Consider the following 12,719-nt stretch of genomic DNA (forward strand, 5'->3'; position numbering starts at 1 on the left):
GAATCAGAAGTGGTAGGGGAATAGACAAGAGGTCATTTAGTTTTGCCTCGGGGATCTATTATGCCAAAGTAACTGCTCCCCCTAGTGCATACCCATTACCAAGAAAGGGGATTATCTGAAGGCGCGTCCCCTGACACTATAATTTGTCACGGGTTTTCTCTTAATAACATTGTTAGACCTAGAAGTGACACGCACTAATGAAATGCCAATGTATGACAATAGCACTTCGGTGAATCTGTCGTATAAACCTGTGTCTGGTCACTGTCACAGAATTTACATGCCTATGCAGGATGGGTCGAGATGGGGATTGAATGGGGGTTTATTAATGTGGCAGTCCCATACTTGCACAATCAGCCCATGGAGAAGAAATCACAAAGAGTGACAAAAAGTCTCTGCAAAATGAACCGTCCAGTCTAAGCTCTAAAGTTTTTAAAGAAAATTCAACATTTTATCAGGCCTAGTGGTGAGAAGAAAAGCATTTATGTGTCTGGCTGGTTGTGAAAACTCAATTACAGGGCGTAATTGTTTTCCAATGATGGGCTTTGTCGGACAGGCTGCATTCCGAAGCAGCTTCTTCTCTACACAAGTAGTTCTCCGAGTAGGGACCAGGGGCGCCTAGGGGTCCTTCGAATGTTTCCAGGGGGTCTTCAGTTAAATCAGGATTAGTGTAATTGCACTGTGATATTACATAAGAACAAGTATAGACTTCTGTTTACTCAAAATACTTAACGATAATCCTTCAATAGATGCTTGGGATGGTGTTATTTGGTTGTCTGTAGGGCTGCGTCTAACTATATTTTACTGTCTGTATAAATGTCATGCAATGGTGAAAAAGGCCATTTATAATTTTACAAAGCCCAAAAATGTCTTCTGTTCTTGCTTCATCTGACCAACAGTGTACACACATCATTACAGAGAAAAGTATCAGAGAATATTTGGGATTTTTTTTGCTTGAAAAATGGCCAAAACAATAAATAGATGCATTTTCTGTTTATCCACTAAATATATTAATGAACTGATCATTTCAGCTCTAGTCTCTAATTAAAAATAATAATAAAGATGGAAAATTGAGGACTAAATATACTGTACAGTTTATTCTTTGTAAAATTATATGTAAATCAATGATAAAACTCTGTTGACCCTGATGAAAGACATGTCTGAATAGCCTTTAATGTATACATATTTCACCAGCCGTTGTCTTATTAAGTGATAGCAAGTATAGGAACATACACGTCATGACATGGTACATTTTCCTTCTCCAGTTGTGCCTTTGGTGATCAGCCAATAGTAGTTTATCGTAAAAGTATAAATTACAAGAATTTAACATACAGAAACTATTCAAATTGCTAGGCACATTTCTATAAATCGAGGTTACATTATCACTCTAAAGTTTTGCAAATGCTTTTAATGTAATCAAACAAAATCAGTGAAATCCTCCACTGTTGATACAAGTCTTTTCCTCTGTCCAGGCTTCTGGATTTGTCCGATAATGAGCGTCTGAAAGGCTGCGAGAGCTCAGATGACCTTCGGCCTCTGCGGCAGACACAGATTATAATATGCAGTTTGATCCCAAAAATCAGGTCCTTTCCAGCCACACCAGCCCTGTGAACGATAACATACACACTACATTCATCCCTGTACAGTACTTTAAAATGTGTACTTTGTAGAGAGAATGAAGCCAGTGCAACAATTACCTTGTCTGTGATAACCTGCAAGTCCTCTGCTCCTGTGTAATGTGGATCTAGGATGAGATAGCGGATCTGCCCGGTAGTCTCACTCCATGCCACGCCAAGAATAGTGTGAGCCAAAACTCCCCCTCCTGCAACATAGGAAAACAGTAACATGAAAGGTTAGCTTGCAAGTTAGCTTTCTTGGGAACATTTTTTTAAACATTTTTACCAAGGCTGTGCTTGAATTAGGGAATTAAGAAGTCATGTATATTTGTATTTAAGGGTCAGTTAATATTTTATTTTTTAACCATCTATCCATTACATGTTGCTTTTAGTTTAGGTTATTAACCATATTTTAGCTGAATATTTTTTACTATTGTATAAAAATGTATAACAATAAATGTAGTTCATGATAATAATAAGCTTTATTTCTATATATGACTTTCAAAACCAGACTTACAGGGGGTTACTCAAAATTAAATAGATGGAGTATATCATGTGCCATAAAAACAAAAAAAACTGTAAACAAACAAGAAATTTGGAAATATAAAGAGGAACAAATTAAAGAATAGGAAAATAAATAAAAATATGAAAAATAAATAAAATAAAAATGTGGAAATATAACGACTAATACAATCTAAAATAATAATAAGCATTTGTATTATTTTTCACATTTATTTTAATTCATCTTTATAATTAAACATTCATTTTTTTATTCTTCTACAAAGTTTATTTTTTAATGGCACTCCCATGGCTCCATAGAAAAATGCAATAAAAACAGGGAAAAACAAATATACTCAAATGTTTTTAAAGTTTGTGTCAGCTGTTTAAGTGAAATTAAGGCCCACATGCATGTAACATAGTTAAGTTACAGTTCAGAAATACTCCATACATCCAGCTTACCGATCATGATGGGAGTCCCTTCAGAAAGGAAATGGTTGGCCAGTTCTCTGCCTTTCGATGCCAACTCTGAACCTTGACTAAGAGTAGAGACATTTATTATCAAATTAATCCAAATAATATGTACCCACAGTACACACAAGGGGTAGGCGCCACACAGCATACCTCACAAACATGATCTTGGAAATGACCCCAAGCAGCTGGTTCAGAACAGCCTGAACCTCAATGGATCCAATCCACTGACGTGATCCAACAAAGGATGCCTGTTTGTCTCCAACGTCCACTAAAGCCTGGAAAGGTGAGAGCTCATTAAAAGCAGCCATTTGGACATTTGTATTGTACTGTGACAGTTATGCAGTGTATCATATTTACAGGACCACTACTACACTGGAGATCAAAATAAGAGAACAAATTATAAATACTTGATTTATTCTGAAATAATGTTATTTTTAATTGTTCAGTATTTGATAGAAAATCAGCTGTGGCTGTACCACTGCTGTACTAGCATGTTTTTTATGGACAAAAGCACTTGAACAAAAACCTTTATTTTGTGAAAAAAAAAACAGTGAGCAAAGTTAGGAAACAGTAACCATTGCGTCAGAAGAGAAAATTTAAACAATGTTTTCAAGGGCCATAGGATTCAAAATTGAATAGGAAGTGTAGAGGCCCTTGCTTTGAATGACTTCAGCACATCTGCACCCACAGGACATCACTAGTTTCTCACACTGCTCTGGTTTGATCTAGATGCATTCTTCTTCAGTCTCTTCCATAGTTCAGTAACTGTAGTGGGTTTCTTAGACATTACTTTGTCGCCAAGGATTTTCTCTATGGGGTTTAGACCTGGACTCTGACACTTCCTCCTCCAAATTTAACTGAAGCGGATAGTCTTATCAAATTCTGAACAGTAAAAAAAGAGCAGTATTTCAGAATAAATCAAGTATTAATAATTTTGTTCTCTAGTTTTGACCTACAGTGTATACCTGTTGGATCTCCTTGTGAGTGGGCACAGCCTGCTCTACGTAGCCTTGCTGCTGGAACCAGGAGCAGATGGTCTGGAGAGAGCGATAAGCACAGCCCCAGCCATTGTCATCCATATGGTCCTGCATGTAGTGGTGATAGCTGTAGATCCCCTGGACCGAGTACACCTTGAGAAAACACACACACATAACAAGGTTATGTTTTAGAATCCATCTTCAAAAAGAGGAGATTAGGTCTGACAGACTTTAATGTGGTGATTATCCGTACCTTTCCATTGTCCAGTGTGGGATGTGTGAGGACCAGATGAGGGTTTCGGAGGTAGCCGTCTTTGTAGGGCTCATTGAGAAAGTGGTAAGCATTGGCTCTTCTAAAATAGGGCCAGTCATCGGGTAGCTCAAACTGTTGATGCAGTTCCTACTTAGACAGAGAATTTGTTTACAATAAAATTAAAAAATATATTAAAGGAAGCCCTAAAATTTATTATTGTCACGTCTACTAAAAGAAACATCCAGGACATTATCCAATTAATGGCTGTGACTGACTTTACACTGCACCAGATAGAAAGGGTAGGTTACCCTGAATTATATGATGTATAACGTGATGCTCTGTTTTTGAACAAGGCATAGTTTCATGCAGGTCCAATGAGTTTGCTCCACTGCCTGCTAGGTAAACTGCAGGATAAACAGTTGGATTACCTGTGCCCAAATATTCATATCTATGCTAGAGTACATGTTGATGAAGTGATTAAGATAACAAAGTCACCATTTTGACGTCAGGGGAACTAAATGTTGGGATGTTAAAGATTCTCACCTTACGTTGTGTCTCTAGTTGGCTGTCAGGCACTCCTGCAGGGTAAACCACAGTCACCAGTCCTTTTGGCTCTGGAAGGAGGAAGTGAAGCGGTTCAGGTACCAGCAGCATCGTCCCCTTCATGTGTTGCAGGATCACATTCTCCATCTCACGTAGCTGATGACTTAGCGCCTCCAACAGGCGCTCAAAGGCACTGTAACACCAGAAGAAAAATCTTTCACCATGTGAGCACAAGTCGTCATGGTAGTGGCTGGTGGTGAGTTCAAGTTTACTGACACAGTAATACAAAATGAAATATTCTTAATGTAAGACATACTCTTTGATTGTGTCATTGCAGGTGATACGGACAACGCAGTCCATGGGAAGAGTTGTAGACAGGAAGTGGGATTTCTGGACTGTTCTGCAGAGGATCGGAGCTGAAAGAGGACCTGTCTTTGTCGCCTCCATCATCAGGCGAAGATTAATGACACTCTGAATGACAAGGGGGGATTTACATTCAAGCACCAGTACACATACACCATAAAGACAACTGTGACTATTTCCATTATCAATTTTTGTTTTTTGCCATTTTCTAAGTCAAAAATGCAAAACATTCCCTGGTTCTAGCTTTTCATATACAGTATGAGCATTTGCGGTTTTTCTCAGACGTCTTTGATAGTAAGCTGAGTATCTGACTGTTCTTGAAACAAAACTGAATATGAATTTCAATCTTTGATCATGTATATACCTCACTACTGTAAATATTAATTTCTGTAAATTCAAATTTGAGCCTTTCTAATTTGTGTTTAGTCAGTATAATATTTTTTGTTTGTAGATCTGGAGTTGTGTAACAAACCCCTCACATAGTGCTGTGGCAGATTCCCAGTGAATCACATGGGGAGAAAACGTGTTTTGTGCATTCCCCTGTAAGGACAGTTCATGCTACATAAGAATTAAACGGTCTCCATAAACACAACATGTACATACAGCTGATGTAGTTTTTTTGCTTTTCTTTTTTGCAGATCTCTTGCCAGCGCTCTCTTGTTCATCTGTTCTGAAATTAAAAAAACAACCTTAATCACAATTTGGAAAAACAAAGAAAAAGCAGATGATCCCTTATGAGAAAGGAAAGTGAACTTACTGAATCCATTGATGTATATCTTCACATAGTGTGTTTGGATTTATTTCTTCAGGTGTTGCATAAACACCTCTGTTTGGCCAAATAATGACAGGACTGTCACAGACTGTTAGAACACAGGATTCAGATTTCACTTGAGAGTGAAGCGTCTCAAATGTTCTCGAGATGACTTTGTGCATGAGCAGTGCTTAAAGAAAAGACACACATACAGACAATATCAGTTCATAACCAATTACTACAGAGTTTACACACTAGATTTAATACCCTGCTAGTATTGTATTATTCTTGCTGCCATACATATTTTATCTATTGGTCCATTTTAAAACACATAATGAAATGGGTGCAAACTCTTTTATGTGAAACCGCACTTTTCTAACAAGTATCAGAATTTTACTTTGGTACACTGTCTTCACTAATTGTTTCTTCCAAACCTGTTTGTTACTCTAGTTTGTACACCGTATCCCTAAAGAAACAGTTCTCATTTCTGTACAAGGAGTACTGTAAATGTAGAGAATGACAAAAGTATACCTCGAAATTAATCTAAAGGAGTGGATCAGTGAGGAATCAGCTAAAACTTCTATTCCCAAAGATTTATTTATATCAAAATGTCTAGGAAGCAAGGAGCTGCCATCAAACTACTATGGTTGCACTATAGCAGTTACATTCATACAGAAAGTGTATTAATGAAAACATTTCTTGCGACTGATAAGATAAATAATCCAGGAGGTGGGTGGTTGCACTGGGGGATTTGGGGATCTCTAAAATCCCTGCTGTAGTCCTGCAGGAAGTGTTATATATCGGGATTGTGGAGGATTGGCGGTAAATGACGACACAGCAACCGAGAAGGACACAGCAGTTAGAAACCCCCCCATGTGATCAAAATATGCACCAAAACCATGCTAGTACACAGAGATGGGGACTTGAGACCTAATGACTTAGACTTGAAGTGGCTCAAGTCACTTGGAAATCCAAATCCAATCTGTTCCTTCACAACTCCTAATTCCAACAGATACTAATACATTATCTTTTTTATTTACAATAGCTTATACTGCAGATAAGTGACTTGATTGACGTGTGACTGAGACCTCTTTAATCCTTATCAACCAATGTCCCTACACCTTCTCTAAAGTCAAATTCATTCAAGCGCATTTTCAAGCTTTTACAGCACATTACAGCTGTGGTAAATTACATATTCAGATACAGTGCATACTGATTATTTGACTTCTTCACATTAAATGAGATGCCATTGCACTATAAATGACCAAAATAACATTTAGTGACATAATTCTACAGAAGGGACAAATGTTCCTGTTTCAAAATGTGTTTCAAGCACTTGAAGCAAACCTTGAAAACACTACATTAAAATCCAAGGATGTTCAAAGTCTTCCAGCACCTGTAAGAATCCTGATTGGCATTTGAGAACCACCACGCTCAAATGTATTGCCGCAAAAGTCTATATACATACCATCTGTGCTGTTCAGCTGAAATTTTAACTCCAGTGGCCCCCTGACACGAAGGATGGTCTCTGTGTCTGAAGACTGTGAGTCTGTAACAACCTGAGATATCACAAAAACAATGTAAATAAACAGAAAGAGAACCAGATGTCAGAGTTTCTATGGTTGAAGTTGATGATACTTGTGGTCGTATTGACTGCCACAGCAAGGACGCGAGGATGTGCCGTCAGCTGGTAGTAATGAAGTGAATTATACAGCTGAACAAAAAGGGACATGAAGGTTTTGTTATTGTTAATTTATCAGTAAACTTACCATCGTGGAGTTCAGTATTGTGAATCACCAAGCTAGGCGCAGGAGGCTGACATGTTGCAGGAAACTTCAACGTGTCTCTGGCTGCTGCGTCCTATTGGACCACACTGACCCCGCCCACTTGTGTTGCATTCAGGGTAACTCGTAATGAGAGGATTTTACAGGAGTGGTTCTAAACAATCTTCATTAAAAGCTATATTTAAAAATAAATAAAAAGAAATAAATACACCCGTGAGGGGTACAGAATGAAAGTATTGTTTTTCTATAAAAAATATATTTAGTCTGAATTGATATTTTGGCTACACGGTGGTGTAGTGGTTAGCACTGTTAGCACTGTCGCCTCACAGCAAGAAGGTTCCAGGTTCGCATCCCGGCCTGGGCCTTTCTGTGCGGAGTTTGCATGTTCTCCCCGTGTCTGCGTGGGTTTTCTCCGGGTTCTCCGGTTTCCTCCCACAGTCCAAAGACATGCATGTGTTAGGTTAATTGATGAGTCTAGAATTGCCCGTAGGTGTGAATGGTTGTCTGTCTCTGTACGTCTCTATGTGTCCTGTGATAGACTGGCGTCCTGTCCAGGGTGTACCCCGCCTCACGCCCGATGTCAGCTGAGATCGGCTCCAGCAACCCCGCGACCCCGACCCCGGGATAAGCGGTTGAAGATGAATGAATGAATTGATATTTTGCGGCCGGCATTGTGTGGTTGCCAGGGTTGTCTGTTGTTCGGCGCAGCTACTGTAGGTTGACACTGGGTGAAATGGAGTTTGCCAATCCTGCAGCTGAGACCAGAGACGGGCAGAAACAACAGTCAGTATAGGCCAAGCATTCACTTAATGGACTTAATGGAGTTCAACGGCATTAAAACATAATTCCCCCCTGTGATTATTAAAGTATTTCTGATTCTGATTAAAACGCACGCCGAATTCGCTACGTTTCTCCTTGATTGGTAAGCTAACTTTCATGTTAACTCAGCTGTAATGGTAACAGCTAACGGTAACTGTCAGTCAAACCTCCTCTGCAATACTTGTTTTTATGGTGGGATTTGCCAGAGGGGATGGGTTCAAACAGGCTCAAACAGACTCCAGTCTCCTGTAGGCTACTGTAATATGATTTTTACATGCCAGAATGGTAAGCACTTTGGCCTTCATTTTTGGCATAACAACAACAACAACAACAACAACAATAATAATAATAATAATAATAATAATAATAATAATAATAATAAAAAAAACTCCTAAAGTTGATATAGCTCCAGAAACTCTCCAGTGGATAATACTCACTGCTAATGAGTGCACTGTAAAATCTCCTGTAGGGATGCTGTTCATGCAGTAGTAATGCATCACTGATGCTGGTTCTGCTTTACTAGGATTGAGTGAGGCATAATATATCTGATTATTCCAGCATCAGTGCCCATGTCACCCTTATTATGCAACACTCGAAAACATGCGTCAACATTATTATATTTTTGCCCAGCTATTAGTATGGATTTAATATTAATATTTCTTTTCACAAGGACAAAGAATTTAAGGAACCTGAAAAGAGACCTACGTAATACATAAAGCCCAGTTTCTTGGTGCATTGCTTGTTTGCCTCAGGCTATTACATGTCAGCCATGCATGCTAGGCCAGGCAGGGTGAGCCGGTTGAGATGCTGATGTAGCTGCTATGCATATAAAATTTGGAGCTTTCTAACTATTATCGCTTGCAGGAAACATCACCACCAAAACTATTTGAACTTATCAGAACAATATAGATACAATTGTGCTTTGGGATCACACCAGCCGCAACACCAAATTGGTTGTGGGTGAATGTATCTTGCATGGTTGCTACGCTATTGCAGTGACAAAATCTAATCAAAGACAGACAGACAGACCTGAAAAAATACTCAACATCGCCTCTGGAGTAGTTCCCACTTTAGGTGTCTCCAGGACCACATTTTGCCATAATGGTGCACACACACAAACACAGACTCGCAAAAGGAAAAACAATACCAGCACCGCTGTTGCGGCTGGTAATAAAGCACATGCCTTGAGGCAGAGCTGAAAATGAGGTAGTTTTAAGGTCAGTCATGTTTCGTTCTAACAGTGCTTCTGGATATAATCATCAAGAGCTTGTTAGGAGTACTGAAAGCTGAAATAACCCACCTCATACAAACATCTAAAATCAATTGTCTGAATGTAGCAGATTGTCAGTTAAAATGTGAATAAACACACTTGACAGGCCCATGCACTGGCTCATTTGTAGTGTGTGCACTCATGAGCACACAGATGTAATGGCTGCATTGTATAGTACATTTTGTAAAGTAACATTTTTAGTTTGTCTGATGTGATCATTGTTTTTTTTGACCAGTTCTAAACCACAGTGCTTAAAAAGACCCACTGCTAAATCTGCTAGAGTGCATAAATGCAACATTACCAATAATTTACTGTATCTTTTAAAAGGCTTTATGTGCCTGAATGTTGCAAGCTGCCTGAAAAAAAGTTTCTTCTTGTTAAACTGAGTGCAGCTTAAGTATATACATTGTAACTGTCTGAAGTCATGTCTGTTGAGTTCCTGTGGACTTAGTCTGCTGGGCTTGATTTGTGATGAGATTAGCTATCTCTCTAATAAACAGAGTATCAGGAGCTTTTGACAAGTGCAGGGGCTGAATATATGGCAAGCACTATGGAAACTCACATTACAAATGCACATTCATCATATGGGCATAAGCAAAGTTTATATTTGGATTTGTTAGGTTACGACATCCAAGGAGGGAGTTTTATTTCTGTCAGTCTTGTTCCAACTCAACCTCAACACTGGGGTTGTTCCTTGAGAGCAGTGAAACATGAGGGATCATATTGTGTGCTCACACTGATAAAACAAGCTTCTACCGGTCACTGTATGTGCACAGGTATTTCACAACTAAAACAATAATCAAGCTCCAACCAGTTTATTTATTTGTCTATATCACGCAATGTAAACAAAGTTATATACACTACCATTAATGCAAACCTTGTCTACTGTGTTTCGGTGCTCTTTATGTTCTTATACCAGCGGAAGGCTCATGGTTCTTCGTGGGATGAGGTTATGCTACCCTAAAACCTCTTCAAAGCCCATCAGATAATGTCAAAACTCCACGGTCAGCCATCATTTGTACGGAAAGTTGCCAATTTGGAGACATAACCTAAGGAGAGTTTGGGAAGACCTACACACGTGTGCGTAAATATTTGTTGTATTAAAATACCGTGCTTACATATTAACAGAGGCGTTTATGCAGAAAAGAAAATACTTTTTTAGCCCTCTAGTGCTCTTTTTTTTTATTAAAGTGCAATACTGTAATAGAGTGATGATGATGAAAGTTCCCATTTGGGAGACAGATGGCTATCAATCAACAACAATACTTATACTAAAAAATATATTATTATTAATCATTTGATTAGTCGGCTATAAGACATGACAAGGAAATAGAGAGAAACATAACAACAAATAACTTAATTTAACATATAGGAAAAAGAAAAAAGTGGACATTAACCATTTACACAAGCTCTTCATGTTTCTTTGTAGTCCTGGATGAGAGCTGCCTCCTCCTTCCCCACATCTTGCCGTTCTTGCAGCACAGCATCCCAGGATTTCATGTGAAGGACTTAGGTTCAATTCTGTGAACAATACGCTTATGAAGATGTTGTGTCTTCACATCTACGGCCTTTTCTATCTATTGATGCTGATCCTTAGCTTTGTACTCCTCATTTTGTAGGAAAGATGCTTCAGAATTCATCATCTTCTCCTTCATCTTTACTCTTCACGTCGGAGAAAATACAAGACAAAGTCTTGTGTTGCTTGACTTATTCTCGAAAAATTAATTTGCTGTCCCACTTTGTTACTGATCAGAAGGCCCATGTTGTAGATAATCATGACAAAGAGGTTTGCTGATGCCAGTGCAGCTGGGGCCACCTCCTCTGGGTCCTGATGAGAGGAAGCAGGTGGGTCACCAAGACCCGAGGACTGCCTGCAAGACCTGCTTCAAGACATCACTGCAGCTTCAATTGCATTTACCTCTTGAATGGAAAAGCACTGAAAGAGGAAATCTGGAGTACTATTTGATAATAATTGTTGTCGCACAGTGACTTCAGCATTACCTTGTCAAATTCAAAAGAGCATGCATTCGAAACATTTTTGGTTTAATTTCTACATTAACTTTACCTTGCTGTCATAACTTAGGACATAGAAATCAGATGGTGACTCACCTCATTTATTTTGGTCTTCATTATCTTGTGCTTTTAAGCAAATGTGTCCTGCTGTGTTAAGTGAGAGGATGTGAGCATGTTTAACAACCTTTATCAGCTCAGTTGGCCTCTAAAAGTAGACATGTTTGACAGGACCCTCACATTTACAGCAGGTTTAAAGTTAGCCCTGTCATAACTGTGAGGTCTTCAAGCAACAACTCAGTCTCAATGAACCTCCTCTTAAGTGTAATAGGAAGTAAGGGGATTCTACTCAGAACAGTAGATACATGATTTCTACAAAACATCTCAATAAGCTATGATACAATTTTACAGATGCTGTGGAGACACAGGCCTGTATGGTTTCAGTATGTTTATTGATGGTGATTTATTTAACAATAATATGATTTATGAAGCTTTTTTAGGGTTGTGTCTAAAAGCAGATCCCATTTTCTCCATTAGTAAGTTTGGGCTTACAGAGTTACAGCAATTTTTGATAATACTTTTTTGGCAACTGTTTTGTGTTGCAGAAAAGGTGTCATCACCAATCATCTGTGGGAGTAAAAAAGCAAAAATCCCAGGGTCAAAACTTTGTATGAATTCAGACAGAACTGGTTTCATTTAAAAAGGTAAACTATGTAACATTTTCGTAGTAAAATGTCTAAAAACCACTATATCAGTGTTATATAATTACAATACAATGTTGTGTTGTGCTAATGCTTGGTGGCTAAACTGTACAGTAAAGTTACAAAAGCGATCAACACGCTCATACTTACATACCCCACAATTTAATTCACAGCATAACATTGGCTACAGTAAGTTAGTTTTATAGGTAGTGGCTCATCTAAAGCTAGTTCTCTAACACTACAGCCCATTCCCTCTGTCCGCTGCTGGGAGATTTTGCCAGGTAGGAAACAAACGTCAGCTCAAATAAGTGATGTCTGTCATGACCTATTCTGTGTTGTCATGTTTGGTTCAAGAGATATGATGCAAAATATATAATTTCTTCACGGTGCCAAGTAAAGTAAGACGTTTTTGCGATGGCTCCATTTCCGAAAATGTTTAGAGCTCCAAACCAATTTTCACGCTTTAATAAAAAAATTAACATCATTTTCACACAATCACCTGGGCTATAATGTGGATTTTACTGTAGCACAGATAAAGGAAAACTAGGAACTTCATCATGGGGACAAATATTTTTTTAGAGGGACATATTTAGCTATTTTCCCTTAACCTTCCTTATTCAGTCTTTAATGACAACAACCTCATCATTTAACATTATGCACCAT

General features: G+C 38.5%; 1 protein-coding gene across 1 annotated transcript; it reads right to left on the reverse strand.

The window, feature by feature from the left end:
- Positions 1-1,257: 1,257 nt before the first annotated feature.
- Positions 1,258-7,330, reverse strand: ufsp2 (ufm1-specific peptidase 2). The gene is made up of 12 exons (XM_083923925.1): positions 7,242-7,330; positions 6,941-7,031; positions 5,479-5,662; positions 5,325-5,391; positions 4,675-4,829; positions 4,359-4,551; positions 3,816-3,962; positions 3,551-3,715; positions 2,736-2,860; positions 2,574-2,650; positions 1,695-1,819; positions 1,258-1,602 (listed from the first exon to the last, which is right to left on the reverse strand). The coding sequence occupies exons 1-12, from the start codon at positions 7,242-7,244 to the stop codon at positions 1,516-1,518; spliced, it is 1,419 nt and encodes a 472-aa protein (XP_083780051.1). The 5' UTR covers positions 7,245-7,330; the 3' UTR covers positions 1,258-1,515.
- Positions 7,331-12,719: the final 5,389 nt, after the last annotated feature.

The sequence above is a fragment of the Echiichthys vipera genome, assembly GCF_963691815.1.
Source record: "Echiichthys vipera genome assembly, chromosome: 2".
Taxonomy (NCBI): Eukaryota; Metazoa; Chordata; class Actinopteri; order Perciformes; family Trachinidae; genus Echiichthys; species Echiichthys vipera.

Coding starts and splice junctions, on each gene's coding strand:
- ufsp2 (XM_083923925.1), bottom strand. Junction 5,663..6,940: donor TCAGCTGAACAGCACAGATG/GTATGTATATAG, acceptor CTTTTCTTTAAG/CACTGCTCATGCACAAAGTC. Junction 3,716..3,815: donor CCACACTGGACAATGGAAAG/GTACGGATAATC, acceptor TGTTTTCTCAAG/GTGTACTCGGTCCAGGGGAT.